The 22,909-nt window shown below is 45.1% G+C and overlaps 1 protein-coding gene across 1 annotated transcript; it reads left to right on the top strand.

The window, feature by feature from the left end:
• The first annotated feature begins 16,638 nt into the window (after window positions 1-16,638).
• On the top strand, window positions 16,639-21,227 carry LOC123409382 (TOM1-like protein 5). The gene is made up of 10 exons (XM_045102304.1): window positions 16,639-16,759; window positions 16,980-17,146; window positions 17,492-17,570; window positions 17,974-18,072; window positions 18,157-18,270; window positions 18,612-18,769; window positions 19,911-19,986; window positions 20,143-20,228; window positions 20,340-20,501; window positions 20,577-21,227. The coding sequence occupies exons 2-10, from the start codon at window positions 17,046-17,048 to the stop codon at window positions 20,923-20,925; spliced, it is 1,224 nt and encodes a 407-aa protein (XP_044958239.1). The 5' UTR covers window positions 16,639-16,759; window positions 16,980-17,045; the 3' UTR covers window positions 20,926-21,227.
• Window positions 21,228-22,909: the final 1,682 nt, after the last annotated feature.

The following is a 22,909-nucleotide window of genomic DNA, read 5'->3' as shown; positions in this document are numbered from 1 at the left end:
TTTAGCAGCAACCATCTTCCCACAACACACACAACTTGTCAGTATGAATCGTTTGGGTTAATATTGGTCTTCCCACACAATTCTGATGGATGAATTGTTTGTAGGGTATCACACACACCTTGTTATGGTAACTCGTTTGTGTTCTATCTGTATCATCACAAACAATTTGTCCGAGCAAACTGTATCCCGTACTTCACATACATATGTATTTTGTACATCGTTTGTGTTATCTTGTCTAATCACAAACAGTTCATAAGAACCAATTGCATGCCCTGCATCACACTCGCTAGTCTAACCCCAAACGTGCATCATGGATCAGTCATTGCACGTAGTTTTCTTTAATGGTGACAAAGCTATAACTATACCGTTTGTGATGGCTCGATCACACACAGTTTAGGCAAAGGGTCTCTCATTGATGTGTCATATTTGGACCTTCCTATGGTAGTGTGGTCTCTCTCAAACTACCCTGCAATCAAATACAAGAAATATCTTGTGTCCCCAACACACTCAATACAATGGTAAATTGTATAGGTGCACTAGTTCGGCGAAGAGATAGTGATACAAGTGCAATATGGATGGTAGATATAGGTTTTTGTATTCTAAAGATATAAAAACAACAAGGTAGCAAGTAACAAAAGTGAGCATAAACGGTGTTGTAATGCTACGAACTAAGACTAGGGTTCATACTTTCACTATTACAATCTTTCAACAATGCTAACATAATAGAATCATATGATTACCCCTCAACGTGCAACAAAGAATCACTCCAAAGTTCATATCTAGCAGAGAACATAACATGAAATTGTTGTAGTAGTAGAACCACCTCAAAGCTATTCTTTTTGATCAATCCATTGAGCTATTCCTATAAGTGTCACAAACAACCCTAGAGTCTGTACTAGAATAACACCTATGATACACATCAATCAACCCTAATGTTACCTAGATACTCCAATGTCGCCTCAAGTATCCCTGGGTTAATTATTTGACATGCATCAAACAATTTCAGATTCATTATATTCAGCCCAACACAAAGAACTTCAAAGAGTACCTCAAGATTTCTATCGGAGAAAGTAGGACAAGAATGTGTATCAACCCATATGCATAGATTACCCCATTATCGCCACGGGAACCCGCAAGTTCAGTGCCAAAACATATATCAAGTGGACCAATTAAACACCCCATTGTCACCACAGGTATCCACATGCAAGAGATACATTAAGTGATCTCAAATACAATATTCAATTTGACATAGCAAAATCTTAGGGAAAGATTTAGCTCAGCACATCAAGATAGCAAGGGACAAACACGATATGATTCAACTATATTAACAAAGCCTGTGATACATCAACACCGTGACATCTCAAGAATGCGAGAGAGAGATCAAACACATAGCTACTGGTACATACCCTCAGCTCCGAGGGTGAACTACTGCCTCCTTGTCATGGACACCGCGAGGATGATGAAGATGGCCTCCGGTGATGATTGAACCCTTCGGCAGGGTATCAGAACAGGGATCCAGATGAGTTTTCTTCGATATAGAGGCTTGCGGCGGCAGAGCGGAAGTTCCATGTTAATTTTTGAGGGTTTTTGTATCTATAGGATTTTTCAGCGTTGGAATCACATCAACCAGAGCCACAAGGTGGTCCCAAGCCATTAGGATGCGCCCACGGGGCTGAGCGCGCCCCTGTTAGCTTGGCACCAACATGTTGCCCCCCTCCCGTGGTTTCGCTCAAGTATTTCTTATTTTCTCCACAAAAAATTGTCAAAAAGTTTTCGACGATTCTCAGAACTTTTACTTTCTGCACACACAAAAAAAACACCACGGTAATTCGGCTGTAAACAACATTGGTTTGGGTTAGTTCCAATTAAATCATATAAAGTGCATCAAAACCTTATAAAAGTACTGTAAATATGACGTGAATACTTTATAAATTATTGATATGTTAGAGACGTATCAACGACCGCCCAACACGCGAGAGCAAATGGACCATTGTCCATTTTTGGTTCCCTTTCGACCGATTCGTGGCCCAACTTTGGGCCGCGTTTGCGGCCAAACGAAAACGCACGTACGACGTGTGGCGCGTGCCCATGTCCTCCCCTGGCCCGCTCGTTGGGGACACATGCGACCCTTTTTCTATTCCACCCCTCCAGTCACACGCCCGCCCCACTCCCCTCTCGTCCCTAGCCACCACCACCATTTTTCTCAGTCGTGTGCTATCCAGCACGGCCATGAGCCCGCCCCCTTCCCTTGTCGCAACCTCCTTTCCTCGACACCCCAAGCTGTCCAACCCGATCGCCAAATTTTAACGCATTCGGCGGCCAAATTTGGAGCGGATCCGACTGGATTTTAGCTCACCCCGTTTGCCGAAGGCCACACCATGCAATGGACTGGCCGGGTACCGGTCCGCACATCCCCGACAACGCCCCGTGCCGCATGCAGGTTTTCAGTCCGCTCTAGCCACTCGGATCTACCCCGTCGCCGGTTCGCCAAATACACCAAGGAATGTCATCCGGGCTCGGTGCTAACCCAAAGGCTGGTCGGCGCATCGATGCCGCTCATAAAGTGTGACGACTGTCCATGGAAGGTCTTGTGCCGCGTGTCTACAACGCCGGAACATCCCGAATGGGTGTTCATCAAGTGCAAAAATAATGGGTATGGCTAGTTTTAGCTTTGGTTGTGCTCCTGGTTTCTTCTTATTTTGCTTACACTCAAATATTTATTTTGTAGGATGGATGCAACTTTTTGGTACTGGTAATAAGAATACATCGATCTATTGCTAGAGCGCAAATTAATAGATGTTCAGAGGCTAGATGCAAAGAAGCAACGTCTATTTCTTTAGACTCGAAGAAGAAAGAAGCATGCAAGATTGAGACTCTGCATATCAACAATTAATGCATCGAGAAGGCAATAATCCAACTTACAACATCTATAGCCGGACCCCTATACTTCCCTCAAAAGCCCAGGCAGGCCATCCTGTCACTTACCGGTCACAAAAAATTGACCCAGCCGCCCCCTCAAACGGTCCTCAAACGTCCACGCTCATAGGCACCCCTCATATCCAGCCCAAATATGGGCCGGATATGAGGGAGCTCAGGCATGCCCGCCACGTCGGTCTGACGGGGTGGCCCCACGCAGACTCGCACGGAAACCCGACGGTCTGACGGGCTCCTCGATCGTCGTCGCGGTGTGGTCGTCGTGTGGCATCGCTCCGGCTCGCCGCCCAAGGCCATAACCGATTATTTAAGCCGACCTCCACCCTATGCCCTAGCACATCCACCTCATCCCTCCCCCCGCCACCTAAGTCCGTCCGTCTCATCCCTCCCTCCGCCGCAACCTGAGCCCGCCCGCCTCCTTCCTTCCTCCGTTGTCACTCGAGCCCGTCCGCCTCCTTCCTCTCTCCGCCGCCACCCGAGCGTGTCATCCATGCCCCCACGTCGCCGCCACTACACAATCCAGCATCGTCTATGGCTCCTTGAGCAGGTCTAGATCCAGAGGGCCGCGGGGCTACCTCTGGATTCGGAGGAAGATTTCGAGGAGGATGAGGAGGTGCAGAAGGAAGAGGAGGAGGAGTTGAGGAAGAAGAAGAAGGTGGGGCAGAAGCCGGTGGAGGAGGCGCCGTGTGGGGGAGGACCAACAGGAGCCGACGAAGGAGGCGCCACCGCTGGATGTGAGGGAGGAGGAGGCGCCGGCGATGGAGGAGGATGTGGATCTGTGACCGGAGCAACACGCCATCCTGAACTCCATCCACTCGGAGACGGCTGCAGAGGCGAGGCGTATTCGTCAGCAACAGATGGAGGCGGTGCGGGCTGCGGGGGAGGCGATGCGGGCTCCAGCCCAGGCGGCTCAGGCTTCGGCGATGGCGGCTCAGGCCATCTGTGACGACGACGAAGAGTAGTATCATACCTAGTACATGGGCTATATATTCTGCATGCTTTTGTATGGATCTAGGGGATCAAATATGAGTAAGTTGGCTGTGAAAAGACAGATTTGAGACATGACCGGACATTTAAGGGACCAAATTTGCAATATCCGGTTGTAGATGCTCTTACGAAAGCAGTTATGGAAGTTGGATATCTCCTAAAATGTCTTTGTGTGGTTCTTGTTTCTTTGGTCTTATTATTCTAGTTAAAATTTAATGATCTACTTTAATGTATTAAAAAAGTCGATGATAAAAATAATAAGAAATGCGTTGCAAAAGTTATACGCGGACAAGATACAACAGTGTGTTGGACGTACGGTCGACGCATTCACAAACCATCCATAAAACGGACATTTGTTTGGGATCATGAGTTGAGGTGGCTTGAGGTATGTGAATGTATGAGTGTGACGCAACGTATGAAAGGCCGGCGGAACGCGACCGCCGACATATAGGGAGATGGATTTGCAAGTCCAGTTGTAATGCTCTCACATCCACCGTCCACCCGCGGGACGATGCTACTCTCTCCCGCTCGCAACTGCTGCTTTTGCTAGTACGCCTGACAGCAAGCAGCTGGTGCTCCCACAGAACCTCGGTGGTTATTCTGGCATGCTGATCATCCACGAGCAGCACTACGCTGCCCCGATCACCGTAAGACGAGGACGCAGAACGGCCGCATGTGGTTCGTCTCGCCCTCTCGCTGCTCCGTTATCCAAATCAGCACGGCCGCACTGCTGCCGCTGCATCTCTGCCCCGGGTTTCCGTCTGTAGCTTTCGCGTGGGCTGTCGTCGTTGCGTGACACGAAGCAGCTTAGTCCACGTCACCGGCTCCAACCTCCGAACAAGCCGGCGATACTACACCGGCCCTCTCAACGACCAACTGGTATGTGGGGCCCACCGACGCCCAGACCCCACTAGTCAGTCAGCGGGTACACGTCTACCGCTGTTGTTGTACCGGGAAAGCGCCTTCCAGGCTAGCTAGCTCAAAGCTAGCGCCGCACGCTTCTTCATCGCGGCGCGCGGGCCCCTGCGCCCCCATGTGCCAGCCCACCCTCCCACGCCGAGCCGAGGCCGGCCTGCCGTGCCAAGACCGGGTCCACGAGCCCCGCCGGCGGTCGCGCGTGGCCCCACGTGGCGGAAACCGGAGGCCTCAGCGCATCGTACGCCGTGGACCGCGTGGACCTTGCGGGGCCCACCCCACGGCGCGGGGCGCACACGCCGTCCAAAGCTGTCGCCCCGCTTCTCGGCTCCTCTTTTTTCCCTTTCGCTTTTCTATTATTTTCTTGTCTTTTTTGTTTGCGTATTTGCTGTTTGCACCCCTGTGGTTTCCGCGTTCTGCTTCGGCATCCTTGGCTGAAAAAACTGCGGTCAACTTTTCTCCCGTCGGGAACACGGTTGTTGACCGGAGCTCGCGTTGGAAGACTTTGTACTCCAGTAGGGTGGAGGAAATGGGGCTAATCGTGCTCCACCACCGAAATTTTGAGCCCTAATTTTCTTCGTCCGTCAAGTTACAACTTTCCGATGAAGTTAAAAACACGTGTTACCACATGACAAACATGCTAAACGACCTTCCGGCAAAACAAGCGTAACTTTGCCGAATTATTATAGATGTTAAAGAGAGGTTGCAAAATGGCGAGAGGAAGATTATAGGAAAGCAGAAACGGATTGATATTGACAAAGAAATGCGGGTCCTTGTATTTATTTTTAAAATATTTAGATTTTTTTGAACCTAATGTAAATATAGTAATATACCATGAAGACATTAAAATTAACTGTCAATCTAGCATGAATATTGTTCGTGGCATTGTCATTGACTTTTATAGAAAGATGAAAGCATGACATTTTGCCTAAAAATTATAAGATGTGACAGGACAAAAATGATTGCGTCAAACCACTGTATGAACATACAACGATGTTTGATTTAACATATGATTACATTAACAAATGCCTTTACACAAACATACAAACAAATGAAAATAAGGAAGAGTAGAGCCTGATGTGATAGCTTCCACAGAGTATAGCTGGATCTGCCTCGTTTGAACCTTTGCCCGCGCAACCTCCTGCTCCCCCTCTTCTATATTGTTCTTATTCTTGAACCTTTCTACCACTATATGTTTTGGACTCATTTTACCTTTTTTAATAAAAGGCTGCATGCATCACTCGATGCAGAGGCCGGGACGATGCCTCCTTCTTTAAAAAAAATGCCACTATATTAATGTCATTGTAGTTTATTAGCTGGGTCTAAGTAGCTACCTAGGCTTATCGAGTTATGAGTCTCTCATTGAATGGAAAATGGTCTCTTTCACATGCACCCATAAAAGAGAAGGCAATGTAGATTTTGGTCTTGTAATAAATGTAGAGCGATGAAATGGCATATATAAGCGGTTGCCTTGAAAAATAAATAAATAGAAATAATTATAGCTATCGATGGAATAAAATATGTATGAGATTGTTTGATTCCTATCCGGATCCACCCTCCAAAAAATTGACGAACGCCCTTGTTTCTACCAACTATTTGGCGCAAAAGAAGAGGGGAGGGGGGGAGCTGATGATGCTAGCATACCAATAATTTGAAGCCCATCCAAACGCCACCCCAAGCCAGGTCAACAACTTTTTTTGGTCGAGCAATGTAGGGTTTTCATTGAATCAACATGGCCATCCAATGGGCATGTGCAGGCTATGTGACCGTGCAGCCCCCAAATTCCAACCCCTCCCTCGTTTTTGGCCAATATCTTATGTATTTTTATTTTGGACCATTTTCACATCAAGAATATACTTAGGCATGGGAAGCTAGTCTTGTCTCTCTCGAACTAGGCTTGCTCTCAATATCGCGAAATGAGTATTTTCACTATCGATCGACACAGCCGTAGTTTTAAAAAAGTAATCGGAGATCAAACCGATGAGCCCCAGTTTAAGGTTTTACGAGTTGAACCGCAAGTTCACCGGTTCATCGTCTGTATTTTTTCCAAAAAATAGTATATGTTTAGTAATATTTACATATGCTAATATAGTGTTAAACAATGATCAAATAAATTTACTTCCTTATAATAGACAACAAAGTAGCATGACCGAGTGTTGGGGAACGTCGCATGGGAAACAAAATTTTCCTAGGCGCACGAAGACCTATCATGGTGATGTCCATCTACGAGAGGGGATGAGTGATCTGCGTACCCTTGTAGACCGTACAGCAGAAGCGTTAGAGAACGCGGTTGATGTAGTGGAACGTCCTCACGTCCCTCGATCCGCCCCGCGAACAATCCCGCGATCAGTCCCACGATCTAGTACCGAACGGACGGCACCTCCGCGTTCAGCACACGTACAGCTCGACGATGATCTCGGCCTTCTTGATCCAGCAAGAGAGACGGAGAGGTAGAAGAGTTCTCCGGCAGCGTGACGGCGCTCCGGAGGTTGGTGATGACCTTGTCTCAGCAGGGCTCCGCCCGAGCTCCGCAGAAACGCGATCTAGAGGAAAAACCGTGGAGGTATGTGGTCGGGCTACCGTGGAAAAGTCGTCTCAAATCAGACCTAAAACCTCCGTATATATAGGTGGGAGGGAGGGGAGGAGGCAGCCTCAAAACCTAAAGGTTTGGCCGAAATTGGAGGTGGAGGAGTCCTACTCCAATCCTACTTGGAGTAGGATTCCACCTTCCCACATGGAAACTCTTTCCACCTTGTGTTTTTTCCTTCTCAAACCTTATGGGCCTTAGTGGGAACTTATTCCAGCCCACTAGGGGCTGGTTTATCTCTTCCCATAGCCCATGAGACCCCTTGGGGCGTGACACCCCTCCCGATGGTCCCCGGCACCCCTCCCGGCACTCCCGGTACACTACCGATGAGCCCGAAACTTTTCCGGTAATGCACGAAAACCTTCCGGTAACCAAATGAGGTCATCCTATATATCAATCTTCGTTTCCGGACCATTCCGGAAACCCTCGTGACGTCCGTGATCTCATCCGGGACTCCGAACAACATTCGGTAACCAACCATATAACTCAAATACGCATAAAACAACGTCGAACCTTAAGTGTGCAGACCCTGCGGGTTCGAGAACTATGTAGACATGACCCGAGAGACTCCTCGGTCAATATCCAATAGCGGGACCTGGATGCCCATATTGGATCCTACATATTCTACGAAGATCTTATCGTTTGAACCTCAGTGCCAAGGATTCATATAATCCCGTATGTCATTCCCTTTGTCCTTCGGTATGTTACTTGCCCGAGATTCGATCGTTAGTATCCGCATACCTATTTCAATCTCGTTTACCGGCAAGTCTCTTTACTCGTTCCGTAATACAAGATCCCGCAACTTACATTAAGTTACATTGCTTGCAAGGCTTGTGTGTGATGTTGTATTACCGAGTGGGCCCCGAGATACCTCTCCGTCACACGGAGTGACAAATCCCAGTCTCGATCTATACTAACTCAACGAACACCTTCGGAGATACCTGTAGAGCATATTTATAGTCACCCAGTTACGTTGCGACGTTTGATACACACAAAGCATTCCTCCGGTGTCCGTGAGTTATATGATCTCATGGTCATAGGAACAAATACTTGACACGCAGAAAACAGTAGCAACAAAATGACACGATCAACATGCTACGTCTATTAGTTTGGGTCTAGTCCATCACATGATTCTCCTAATGATGTGATCCCGTTATCAAGTGACAACACTTGCCTATGGCCAGGAAACCTTGACCATCTTTGATCAACGAGCTAGTCAACTAGAGGCTTACTAGGGACAGTGTTTTGTCTATGTATCCACACAAGTATTGTGTTTCCAATCAATACAATTATAGCATGGATAATAAACGATTATCATGAACTAAGAAATATAATAATAACTAATTTATTATTGCCTCTAAGGCATATTTCCAACAGTCTCCCACTTGCACTAGAGTCAATAATCTAGTTCACATCACCATGTCATTCCAACGAATCCAACACCCATATAGTTATGGGGTCTGATCACGTCTTGCTCGTGAGAGAGGTTTTCGTCAATGGTTCTGAAACTTTCAGATCCGTGCGTTCTTTACAAATATTTATGTCATCTTATAGATGCTGCTACTACGTGCTATTCGGAAATGCTCCAAATATCTACTATACGAATCCGTTTCACTACTCATAGTTATCCGGATTAGTGTCAAAGCTTGCATTGACGTAACCCTTTACGACAAAATCTTTAACCACCTCCATAATCGAGAAAAATTCCTTAGTCCATTAGTTACTAAGGATAAATTTCGACCGCTGCTAGTGATTCAATCATGGATCACTCTTTGTGCCTCTCAACATACTTTGAGTCAAGGCACACTTCAGGTGCGGTACACAGCATGGCATACTTTAGATTCTACGGCTAAGGCATAGAAGACGACCTTCGTCTATTCTCTTTATTCTGCCGTGGTCGGGTTTTGAGTCTTACTCAAATTCACACCTCACAACGCAACCAAGAACTCCTTCTTTGCTGGTCTATTTTGAACTCTTTCAAAAACTTGTGAAGGCATGCATCTTGTTGAAACTTCTATTAAGCGCTTTCGATCTATCTCCATAGATCTTTGATGCTCAACGTTCAAGTAGCGTAATCCAGGTACTCCTTTGAAAACTTCTTTCAAACAACCTTGTATGCTTTACAGAAATTCTACATTACTTCTGATCCACAATATGTCAACCACATATACCTATCAGAAATTCTATAGTGCTCCCACTCACTTCTTTGGAAATACAAGTTTCTCATAAACCTTGTACAAACCCAAAATCTTTGATCATCTCATCAAAGTGTATATTCCAACTCCGAGATGCTTGCACCAGTCCATTGAAGGATCACTGGAGCTTGCATACTTGCTAGTATCTTTAGGATCGACAAAACCTTCTGGTTGTATCACATATAATGTTTGCTCAAGGAAACCGTCGAGAAAACAATGTTTTGACATCCTACGTGCAATATTTCATAAATAATGCATCAACAACTAACATAATTCTAACAGACTTTTAGCATCGCTACGAGTGAGAAAGTCTCATCATAGTCAACTGTTTGATCTTATCGAAAACATCTTTGCGACAAGTCGAGCGTTTCTTAATAGTGACTTATCACCATCATCGTCTGTCTTCTTTTAAAGATCCATTTTTACTCAATAGTCCTATGACCATCAAGTAGTTCTACCAAAGTCTACACTTTGTTTTCACACATGGATCCTCTCTCGGATTTCATGGCTTCCAGCCATTTGTCGGAATCTGGGCCCACCATCGCTTTCTCCATAACTCGTAGGTTCACTGTTGCTCAACAACATGACCTCCAAGACAGGGTTACCGTACTACTCTGCAGCAGTACGCGACCTTGTCGACCTACGAGGTTTGTAGTAACTTGATTCAAAGCTCAATGATCATCATCATCAGCTTCCACTTCAATTGGTGTAGGCGCCACATGAACAACTTCCTGCGCCCTGTTACACACTGGTTGAAGTGATGGTTCAATAACCTCATCAAGTTCTACTACCCTCCCACTCAATTATTTCGAGAGAAACCTTTCCTCGAGAAAGGATCCGTTTCCAGAAACAAACACTTTGCTTTCGGATCTGAGATAGGAGATGTACCCAACTGTTTTGGATATCCTATGAAGATGCATTTATCCGCTTTGGGTTCGAGCTTATCAGACTGAAACTTTTTCACATAAGTGTCGAAACCCCAAACTTTCAAGAAACGACAGTTTAGATTTCTCTAAACCTCAGTCTATACTGTGTCATCTCAACGGAAATACGCGGTGCCCTATTTAAAGTGAGTGCGATTGTCTCTAATGCATAACCCATAAACGATAGTGGTAATTCGATAAGAGACATCATAGTATGTACCATACCAAATAGTGCGTGGCTATGACGTTCAGACACATCATCACACTATGATGTTCCAGGTGGCATGAACTGCGAAACAATTTCCACATTGTCTTAACTGTGTACCAAAACTCGTAACTCAGATATTCATTTCCATGATCATATCGTAGACAGTTTATCCTCTTGTTACGACGAACTTCACTCTGAAACGGAATTGAACTTTTCAACATTTCAGACTTGTGATTCATTAAGTAAATACTCTTGTATCTACTCAAATCGTCAGTGAATTAAGAACATAATGATATCCACTGCGTGCCTCAGCACCCATTGGACTGCATACATCAAAATGTATCACTTCCAACAAGTTACTATCTAATTTCATCTCAATGAAAACAAGGCCTTGCTCATGTGGTATGGTTTGCATGTCACTAGTGATTCGAAATCAGGTGAGTACAAAGATCCATCAGCATGGAGCCTCTTCATGCAATTTATACTAACATGACTCAAGCGGCAGTGCCACAAGTAAGTGGTACTATCATCATCAACTCGTATCTTTTGGCACCAATATCATGAACATGTGTAACACTACGATCGAGATTCAATAAACCATTGAAGGTGATTATTCAAGAAAATAGAGTAACCATTATTCTCTTTAAATGAATAATCGTATTGCAATAAACACGATCCAATCATGTTCATGCTTAACGCAAGCACCAAATAACAATTATTTAGGTTTAACACCAATCCCGATGGTAGAGGGAGCGTGCGACGTTTGATCATATCAACCTTGGAAACACTTCCAACACGTATCGTCACCTCGCCTTTAGCTAGTCTCCGTTTATGCCGTAGCTTACATTTCATGTTACTAATCACTTAGCAACCGAACCGGTATCCAATACCCTCATGCTACTAGGAGTACTAGTAAAGTACACATCAACATCAAATACACTTCTTTCGACTTTTGCCAGCCTTCTTATCTACCAAGTATCTTGAGTTGCTCCGCCTCAGTGATTGTTCCCCTCATTACAGAAGCACTTAGTCTCGGGTTTGGGTTTAATCTTGGGTCTCTTCATTAGTGCAACAACTATTTTGCCGTTTCACGAAGTATCCTTTCTAGCCCTTGCCCTTCTTGAAACTTAGTGGTTTTACAAACCATCAACTATTGATGCTCCTTCTTGATTTCTACTTTCGCAGTGTCAAACATCGCGAATCGCTCAAGGATCATTGTATGTATCCTTGATATGTTATAGTTCATCACGAAGCTCTTACAACTTGGTGGCAGTGACTTTGGAGAACTATCACTATCTCATCTGGAAGATTAACTCCCACTTGATTCAAGCGATTGTCGTACTCAGACAATTTGAGCACATGCTCAACGATTGAGCCTTTCTCCTTTACTTTGTGGACAAAGAATCTTGTCGGAGGTCTCGTACCTCTTAACAAGGGCACAAGCATGAAATCACAATTTCATCTCTTTAGAACATCACTTATGTTCCGTGACGTTTTACAACGTTTTCGGCGCCTTGCTTCTAAGCCATTAAGTATTTTTGTACTGAACTATCGTGTAGTCATCAGAAATGTGTATGTCGGATGTTCACAGCATCCACAGACGACGCTCGAGGTGCAGCACACCGAGTGGTGCATTAAGGACATAAGCCTTCTGCGCAGCAACGAGGACAATCCTCGGTTTTACAAACTCAGTCTGCAAAGTTTGCTACTATCAACTTTCAACTAAATTTTCTCTAGGAACATATAAAAACAGTAGAGCTATAGCGCAAGCTACATCGTAATTCGCAAAGACCATTAGACTATATTCATGACAATTAGTTCAATTAATCATATTACTTAAGAACTCCCACTCAAAAAGTACATCTCTCTAGTCATTTGAGTGGTACATGATCCAAATCCACTATCTCAAGTCCGATCATCACGTGAGTCGAGAATAGTTTCAGTGGTAAGCATCTCTATGCTAATCATATCAACTATACGATTCATGCTCGACCTTTCGGTCTCATGTGTTCCGAAGCCATGTCTGCACATGCTAGGCTCGTCAAGCTTAACCCGAGTGTTCCGCGTGCGCAACTGTTTTGCACCCGTTGTATGTGAACGTTGAGTCTATCACACCCGATCATCACGTGGTGTCTCGAAACGACGAACTGTAGCAACGGTGCACAGTCGGGGAGAACACAATTTCGTCTTGAAATTTTAGTGAGAGATCACCTCATAATGCTACCGTCGTTCTAAGCAAAATAAGGTGCATAAAAGGATTAACATCACATGCAATTCATAAGTGACATGATATGGCCATCATCACGTGCTTCTTGATCTCCATCGCCAAAACACCGGCACGATCTTCTTGTCACCGGCGCCACACCATGATCTCCATCAACGTGTTGCCATCAGGGTTGTCGTGCTACTCATGCTATTACTACTAAAGCTACATCCTAGCAAAATAGTAAACGCATCTGCAATCACAAACGTTAGTATAAAGACAACCCTATGGCTCCTGCCGGTTGCCGTACCATCGACGTGCAAGTCGATATTTCTATTACAACATGATCATCTCATACATCCAATATATCACATCACATCGTTGGCCATATCACATCACAAGCATACCCTGCAAAAACAAGTTAGACGTCCTCTAATTTTGTTGTTGCATGTTTTACGTGGTGACCAAGGGTATCTAGTAGGATCGCATCTTACTTATGCAAACACCACAACGGAGATATATGAGTTGCTATTTAACCTCATCCAAGGACCTCCTCGGTCAAATCCGATTCAACTAAAGTTGGAGAAACCGACACTTGCCAGTCATCTTTGAGCAACGGGGTTACTCGTAGCGATGAAACCAGTCTCTCGTAAGCGTACGAGTAATGTCAGTCCAAGCCGCTTCAATCCAACAATACCGCGGAATCAAGAAAAGACTAAGGAGGGCAGCAAAACGCACATCACCGCCCACAAAAACTTTTGTGTTCTACTCGAGAAGACATCTACGCATGAACCTAGCTCATGATGCCACTGTTGGGGAACGTCGCATGGGAAACAAAATTTTCCTACGCGCACGAAGACCTATCATGGTGATGTCCATCTACGAGAGGGGATGAGTGATCTACGTACCCTTGTAGACCGTACAGCAGAAGCGTTAGAGAACGCGGTTGATGTAGTGGAACGTCCTCACGTCCCTCGATCCGCCCCGCGAACAATCCCGCGATCAGTCCCACGATCTAGTACCGAACGGACGGCACCTCCGCGTTCAGCACACGTACAGCTCGACGATGATCTCGGCCTTCTTGATCCAGCAAGAGAGACGGAGAGGTAGAAGAGTTCTCCGGCAGCGTGACGGCGCTCCGGAGGTTGGTGATGACCTTGTCTCAGCAGGGCTCCGCCCGAGCTCCGCAGAAACGCGATCTAGAGGAAAAACCGTGGAGGTATGTGGTCGGGCTACCGTGGAAAAGTCGTCTCAAATCAGACCTAAAACCTCCGTATATATAGGTGGGAGGGAGGGGAGGAGGCAGCCTCAAAACCTAAAGGTTTGGCCGAAATTGGAGGTGGAGGAGTCCTACTCCAATCCTACTTGGAGTAGGATTCCACCTTCCCACATGGAAACTCTTTCCACCTTGTGTTTTTTCCTTCTCAAACCTTATGGGCCTTAGTGGGAACTTATTCCAGCCCACTAGGGGCTGGTTTATCTCTTCCCATAGCCCATGAGACCCCTTGGGGCGTGACACCCCTCCCGATGGTCCCCGGCACCCCTCCCGGCACTCCCGGTACACTACCGATGAGCCCGAAACTTTTCCGGTAATGCACGAAAACCTTCCGGTAACCAAATGAGGTCATCCTATATATCAATCTTCGTTTCCGGACCATTCCGGAAACCCTCGTGACGTCCGTGATCTCATCCGGGACTCCGAACAACATTCGGTAACCAACCATATAACTCAAATACGCATAAAACAACGTCGAACCTTAAGTGTGCAGACCCTGCGGGTTCGAGAACTATGTAGACATGACCCGAGAGACTCCTCGGTCAATATCCAATAGCGGGACCTGGATGCCCATATTGGATCCTACATATTCTACGAAGATCTTATCGTTTGAACCTCAGTGCCAAGGATTCATATAATCCCGTATGTCATTCCCTTTGTCCTTCGGTATGTTACTTGCCCGAGATTCGATCGTTAGTATCCGCATACCTATTTCAATCTCGTTTACCGGCAAGTCTCTTTACTCGTTCCGTAATACAAGATCCCGCAACTTACATTAAGTTACATTGCTTGCAAGGCTTGTGTGTGATGTTGTATTACCGAGTGGGCCCCGAGATACCTCTCCGTCACACGGAGTGACAAATCCCAGTCTCGATCTATACTAACTCAACGAACACCTTCGGAGATACCTGTAGAGCATATTTATAGTCACCCAGTTACGTTGCGACGTTTGATACACACAAAGCATTCCTCCGGTGTCCGTGAGTTATATGATCTCATGGTCATAGGAACAAATACTTGACACGCAGAAAACAGTAGCAACAAAATGACACGATCAACATGCTACGTCTATTAGTTTGGGTCTAGTCCATCACATGATTCTCCTAATGATGTGATCCCGTTATCAAGTGACAACACTTGCCTATGGCCAGGAAACCTTGACCATCTTTGATCAACGAGCTAGTCAACTAGAGGCTTACTAGGGACAGTGTTTTGTCTATGTATCCACACAAGTATTGTGTTTCCAATCAATACAATTATAGCATGGATAATAAACGATTATCATGAACTAAGAAATATAATAATAACTAATTTATTATTGCCTCTAAGGCATATTTCCAACACCGAGTTGGTCATTGGACCATGAGCACGCAATTCCTACTCCTATGTGTCATGGGATTGAATCTCGCTTTTCGTAAAGTATGCGCTGACCATTTCAACTTTTTTCCGGTTCAAAAGCCCTGTTTATTCACCGGTTTCCTAGAAAACCGAATGGTTTGACTGATTTCCCTCTGTCCAATTACAAAACGGTTTTATTAGCTTAAAAAACTTTAAGGTCATTGCTTCTTGGTTTTTTCGGGTCTGACTGTCGGTCCGGTCCGATTTTTAAACTACAGACACAACATGTCGATCTAGATATATTCGTCTAGCCCCATGTGGCCTTGCTGAAAAAGAAAAGCCCCTCAACATGAATTGACGGAAGTGTGGCCCCGCTTCATGAAGGCGGAGACTAGCGTTGCCGCTTCATTTCCTGCCCGAAGACATAATATGTAGCTCTGCCGTTATGAAGAATTCATTCCACAATTTTCTTGGCCGTCAATGGTCGAGGCAAGGCAAGGCACCACCAATCTGTCCGCAAGGTGCGTTCAGATTGAATCCTATTTAATTTAGACTTTTTTGTCATGAATAATTTATTATTGAGTATACAAGTTGTCACACAAATATTTCGAAGTTAGTTGCTCCTTTGAAATTCAAGTGTTGCTCCTTTTTTTTGTTCCCATAACATCCTGATAAGCACGTAATTTTATACAGTGTTTGAATTCATCCATATATATTTCGTTAAAAAATATATTGATACCAGAAATTTTAGGGTCTATTTTGCATTGGGGCCAAATTTTTTGAGATGACCATGTAAACCAATTGACCTCGTATCTCATTGCTCCAACAAAAAATTGGTAGGACGTTATAAGCTACAGTAACTCAGAGGAAGTAGACCACATTGTCGTTTTCAGTTATAATTTCGTACACAAGATATAAACTGATTGGCTTGATTTTTTCATTAAAAGTTTTCCTTGGACGACGATGTTGACAACGGTGGTGATAGTCCAATACCTGAAAAGTCAGGGTGCAATCTGCAAAACGAGAAAACTGTATTGAAATTTGCAAATAACCTCATCTTCCATACCCCTCTCCCTCCCCCTTCCCCTTCCTTCCCAGTGAGATCACTGCGCGAGCCACCCCCAGCCATGGCTCCTCCGCCGCCGGCGACGATGCACTAGGGACGCTTCTCGACTCAGTCGCGGCCGATCTGGGTTCGTGCGTGCTATGTTCGCTTTTCTTTTCTCTCTCTTCCCCTCGAAGTGAGCGATCTTGTGGTGGTAGATTATCTTTTCTTCTTCCTTGCCTGAAAGAATGTTCTTTGTGTGGTGCTCGCGGGTTGCGGAAGACTTGATGTTTATGGTTTAATTAGCGCCTCTGTCTACGAAAAGAGGGATTTTCCGGTTACTTTACTCATCTGCGTCGTGGAATCAGGTTTGGATTAGTCCGGAGGGGGAAGAAAGATTGTAGATTGAACGCGTTCAAGAGAGTCTGGAGGAAATGGCTTCAGAAATGGTGAAGGCGGCGACGAGCGAGAAGCTCAAGGAGATGGACTGGGCCAAGAACATCGAAATCTGCGAGCTCGTCGCTCAGGATCCGGGGTAATCTTGCCGTTCCCTTGCATACTACCCCCTTGTTAAGAAATATTCAGTCATGCGTGTAGCATTGCAACTTCTTGCCGGTTCAAAGATTTAGTTTATGATTTTGCAACATAGTAGCATATCATCTCCATGTTCGCCCCCCCCCCCCCCCCCCCCCCCAAAAAAAAAAAAATCATCCCCGTATTTTCTTGAGTGGACCGTGAATCGATCTGAAGGAGCGGTCAGTTCTTCTTGGCGTGCAGATTTTTCTTTTATACATCCATGGCTCTTAGGTTGCCATTTGGAATGACGGCGTTTAATTCCTCGAATGATCCTTTTTTTCTCTCTCCCTGTTACTTTCACCAGGAAAGCGAAGGATGTGATCAAATCCATAAAGAAGTGCATAGGAAGCAGGAGCAAGGATGCTCAACTTTATGCTGTCATGGTGAGTTATATGTGCCGAATTAGCCTCTTTGTGGTGTGGTTCCTTGATCAGCTGCTGTGTTTGGGGTTATAGATTATTCATACGAATCTCTTATAGTATTCTTCATAAATATCCGGGACATGTAAGAAGATAGGGACCATCTGTGCCTCTGCTATTGCAAGACAAAACTCAGCAAATCCTTTATTTGGTTCGGTGCAAACCAGCCTCCCTGGGCCCCTGATCATTGCTTTGTTATAAAAGAGAGCACAGAGGTGCCTAAGATGCCTTGTCTGTGTGGTCAATTGTGTGATGTTGATCTATTTTGCTCTCTCACTGCAACTAAATAACTTAACATATACCAAGAGAATTAGTAAATCCATTTCCACTTATAACCAACATCCTTTTATGGTGCTATTTCTTCCAGCTGTTGGAGATGCTCATGAATAACTGTGGAGAGCCTATCCACAAGCAGGTCATTGATAATGGGCTTCTTCCGATACTTATCAAAATAGTGAAGAAAAAGGTGACTTCTTTTTCGCTTATTGTTGGAGGACAGTTGTGTACCTTTACTAACTGATGTTGACATAACAAATACTATTTGTTTCAGACGGAATTGCCAGTTCGGGAAAAGATATTTCTTCTGTTAGATGCGACCCAAACATCCCTTGGTGGAGCTAAAGGAAAGTTCCCCCAGTACTATGAGGCATATTATGAATTAGTGGTAGGTTACTTTTTTTACCTATCTTGATTTCCTTGCTTTCTTCCATGTATTACAACAAAATTGGACCGTGCAGACTAGTATAAGGAATTACATTACTGTAATATTTCCCCTGGACCAAGAGAAATACATGTGCTTATGAGGCATACTATCATTAACTTTTGAGTCCTTAAGTATATTGCAATAATATCTGTTGGTCGTTCTATGATTTGTGCCTTAATAACCTTACAAGTTACCAACTCCAATATAGTCACCATGCAGTGATTATTTGAATATTGGTAGTTTTAAGCAGATGGTAGCTACTCTCTTTGGTATATAGCTGATATATGTTTTCATGTTCTTAGTCTGCTGGTGTGAAGTTTTCGAATCGTCCAAATGTTGTCATTACACAAGTACAAAATCCTGTGCCAGAAGCAACGATCGAACCGAATAAAGACAATCTTTCCAGCAGATCGAATGGTGTTCAACAGGAAGCTAACGAGCAGCCTGTTTCTGACACGAGGTATTTATGGGGTTGATAGTAATCATTTCATTCTGCAACCTGTATCCCACGTTTGAATATGTGTTGATTTTGTTTTGTGCTACTCCCTCCGTTCCTAAATATAAGTCTTTTTAGAGATTTCACTATAGACTACATACGGAGCAAAATGAGTGAATCTACACTCTAAAGTACGTCTATATACATCCGTATGTAGTCCGTAGTGGAATCTCTAAAAAGACTTATATTTAGAAATGGAGGGAGTAGTATTTTAATTGGATATATTTTTAATATTCAAATGAAGCTGACATGTTGTCATTCCAGTCTCTATGCTAAAAAAACTGTGACCAAACGTTTCATGCCTGAATAACTGAAATAATTTTTATTCCTACTATAAACATGGCTCCTTCTGATGATATACTTATAAGCTCGTAATTGCCATTGATACTCCCTTCTCACCATCCTGTGTCATTTTAGCAAAAGCAGATTTTACTATACATGTGTTCTGGTTATTGTATATGGTGTTGCTGTGTTACTCAATGGTTTCAAGTAGGACTAAGGACATGTAAGCACTTGGATGTCAAGGTGTGTGTTTGAGGGCCGTTGCGTTTCTGACTTGTGAGGAATCCATTTCTATCAGTCAACTAAACCAGTTAGTTCTATTTGAGGTGCCACCTGTGTTTCATCTGAGCTACCATTGTTGACATTGCATGGTAGGAGCAAGTATCATGCTGTTTGACCATTCGTAGCTGTGAGTAGTGCCCACATGGAGCAGCAAGGATCAATGTTCCAAATATCAGCCAGTTAATCGACATCTCTGTCAGTTAATCGCTATTTGGCGGGTCACCGAATAGCCGATTAGCTGATTTATTGGCCGATTAACTGGCCGATTCACCTATTTATGCCTATCCAGCACCCGACTGATATGGTACCAGTTAGCCATATCCTGAACATTGACAAGGATAAAAACACATGTTTCAACACGATATTATTCCAGATTTAGTAGCAGGAATACATAGGGAGCAAGTACCAGTATGTGTGGTCATCTGTTACTTATTGACAAGATAATTCCTGTGATGTGACAAATATATTCTTTCCTGTGTTGGTTATCTAATTGCCTTTTGGACCATCAGCTGTTCTGACAGTGCACTTTTCTGTGTTTCAGTATAATTCGGAAAGCATCTAGTGTCATGGAAGTTCTAAGGGATGTAATAAATTCCATGGATCCTAGACATCCTGAGGTATATATTAATCATTATTTAAATCCTCAACTATAGGGCTGATACTGCTGCAGTTTTTTCCTTTTCTGGGGAAGTAATTTTGGTGGAATGCACTATGTTTCTCTTTGTAAAGATAAACCTACTGTGAACCTTACATCAGAGTTTTCTGTTCTGTAGGGAGCAACAGATGAGTTTGTGTTGGATCTTGTAGAGCAGTGTACTTTCCAAAAGCAACGAATAATGCATCTGGTTATGACATCAAGGTAAGAGTTCAATTTTTGGTGCTGCTTGTCTGTTTTCCCTTTCCTTTTGAGTTTGCTCCTTCAGTATACTGTCATTGCATTGATGTGTTCGTTGTTATCACTATTTTCTAGGGATGAAGTGGTGGTGTCGCAATGTATAGAGCTGAATGAAGAGCTGCAGAAGGTTCTTGTACGGCATGATACATTGCTTTCAGTTCACCCAACTACGACGACAGTACCATCTAATCTCAAGGAGGACGAGGAGGAAGAAGATGCAGAAAGTCTATATCGGAGGTATGATCTATCATTCTGTATTCCTTCATTGGTTGAAGTCGGGCCTTCTTACCAAATTTCCTGTCACTGGAACAGACTGCGGAAGGGGAAGGCTTTATCGCAAGACCACCTAGACGAGTCCATGCCATCGTTTCGATCCATACCCGAGGAGAAGATGCGCCGCCCGCTCACCATCCAAGCGCCTCTCCCAGACAGGAAACCCACTGCACTGAACATCCGCTCACCAGACCATCCGGAGGCAAGGCCTGAGCCTGCCGTCTTGATTCCGCCGCCACCCGCCAAGCACGCCGAGAGGGAGAGGTTCTTCCGCGAGAAGAGCATGGACGGCGGCGTCAACCTTCCTGGCCACCTCAGGGGCCTTTCATCGCAGAGCAGCCGGGACGGCAGCAGCTCGTGCAGTGGCAGCACGGATTACGGCGACTGAGGAGGGCGGGCAGTGATTGGTATATACAGTTCTTTTTTTTTTTGCTCTTTATTAGTATGGATGATCCTCTGGATGCTTGTCCGGCTGGCGATACATTGATCTGTTCGGAGAGGGGGAGGCCGCCTTGGCCTTAGCCTTCCTAGTTCCTACTGACACCCCTGTACACAGACTTTGTTGGATTGATAATTCTTTTCCAGTTTCTTCTTCCTTGTCTTCAGCTGACTGACATTGTTGTAGACAATTGGTCGGTGTTGTGCTGTCAGTTACTTATTTGATTAGCAGAGAGATAGTTTTATGGGTAACAAGTGGAGTAGTAGTGAGTGATCCATCACTCCATCACCCTTGCACTTGCCTTCTTTTGGATGTTTTGTTCTTTTGAATTTTCTGTGTCAGCAGTACTTTGTGTCAGAGGCTTGGCGTGCTCTCCACAGCTCAGATGCCTTTAGACGGCTGTCAATGGAGTGGACCATGTCCACTGGAAAAGGCTACGCGCGTGAGCAATTGAGCATGTTGGATCTCTGTGGCTCCTACTGGGGAGCCAGTTCGCCGCTGAAAATGGATTTAAATCATGTCTGTTCGAGACAGCCTTTCAAGGCCATTCCATTGCGGTAAGTTGTTCTCACTGCCAAATGCCAACAAAAAGCTTGTGTTCCCGGACGGAGCTATGGTGAAGGATGATAATAATAAGGAAAGCACACAGGTGAGTGGTGAGGCCAAGGAAGGGGGGAAAGAGAGAACATAGGAGGGTGAGTGGTGAGGCCAAGGAAGGGGGGAAAGAGAGAACATAGGAGGACGATGTGATGCAGGAGGGAGAGCCGTACTAGCCCAATGGACAAGAAGAACAATGGTAAGAGGAGCGAGGAAGGAAAACAGTCAATAAGGAAAACTTTCAAAAGGGTGAACAGGAAGGAAAAGGGAGAGATGCTCGATAAAGGGGTGCGGAGTGTGGTGGGCACATAACGAGACCTAATGGCAATGGAGGTGGAGATGGACCTGGAGGAGGACATAAAGGCGAAGAGACAGAGGAGTCTGGAGATTACCATGGAGACGGCTAGTGAACTTCCAACAGAGGTAGGGTTGCAGCCACAGCTCCGCAACAACCAATGAAGCTTGTGACTTGGAACTATCGGGGGTTGGGAAACCCCCCGGCAGTTCGCGGACTCCTGGACATCCAAAAGTCCGAGGAGCCAGACATATTGTTCGTGTCCGAAACAAAACTTTCAGCGAAAAAAATGAAGAGGTTTAAGTGGATGTTTGGTTTGCCTTGCATGGTAGCGAGGGGTAGTGAAGGAAAGAGTGGAGGTGTGGCTGTGTTTTGGAGGAGAGGGGTACAAGTGGAGCTGCGCAACTTCTTTAGGTTTCACATCGACCTAGAGATCCGGGAGGAAGACGGTTTCAAGTGGAGGTTCACCGGTATGTACGGGGAGCCGCGAGCGGAGAAGAAATATTTGACATGGAAGCTAATGAGGATTCTTCATAACCAAGCCTCACTACCATGGTTGTGCGCGGGAGAATTTAATGAGGTGCTTCTTGCTCAAGAGAAGGAGGGAGGAAGGGAGAAAGACCATGCATGCATGGACAAGTTCAAAGAGGCTCTAGAGTTTTGTGGCTTGGAGGATCTTGACTTTGAGGGTGACAAGTTTATTTGGCGGAACAACAATCACATATGGGAAAACTATATCCAGGAGCGCTTGGATAGAGCCATAACGAATGGGGGATGGAGGAATCAGTTTGAAGATTTCAAGGTCGTGAATGGGAACCAGAGACACTCTGTCCACAAGCCAATAATTATATATATGGAGGAGGGTGAGAGAAGGAGACCGGGAGGGGGAGGGCATAAAGGGAAGGGTGGGAATCATGCTTTCAGATTCGAGGCCCGATGGCTGGAGGAGGAGAAGTGTGACAAGCTGGTAAAGGAAGCATGGAGAGAGGCCACAGGTGGTGGTGCCTGCTACGTCAAGGATGGGTTGAAGCATGTGGCCGG

This window comes from Hordeum vulgare, chromosome 7H (genome assembly GCF_904849725.1).
Source record: "Hordeum vulgare subsp. vulgare chromosome 7H, MorexV3_pseudomolecules_assembly, whole genome shotgun sequence".
Taxonomy (NCBI): Eukaryota; Viridiplantae; Streptophyta; class Magnoliopsida; order Poales; family Poaceae; genus Hordeum; species Hordeum vulgare.
The sequence above is the reverse complement of the archived record's forward strand: the minus strand, read 5'-3'. Positions and strand labels throughout refer to the sequence as shown.

Excerpts from the sequence above, each read along its gene's own strand:
- LOC123409382 (XM_045102304.1), top strand. The coding sequence starts at position 17,046 with ATGGCTTCAGAAATGGTGAAGGCGGCGACGAGCGAGAAGCTCAAGGAG. Across the intron at positions 17,147-17,491 it reads CTCGTCGCTCAGGATCCGGG|GAAAGCGAAGGATGTGATCA; the intron begins GTAATCTTGCCG and ends TACTTTCACCAG. Across the intron at positions 17,571-17,973 it reads CTCAACTTTATGCTGTCATG|CTGTTGGAGATGCTCATGAA; the intron begins GTGAGTTATATG and ends TATTTCTTCCAG.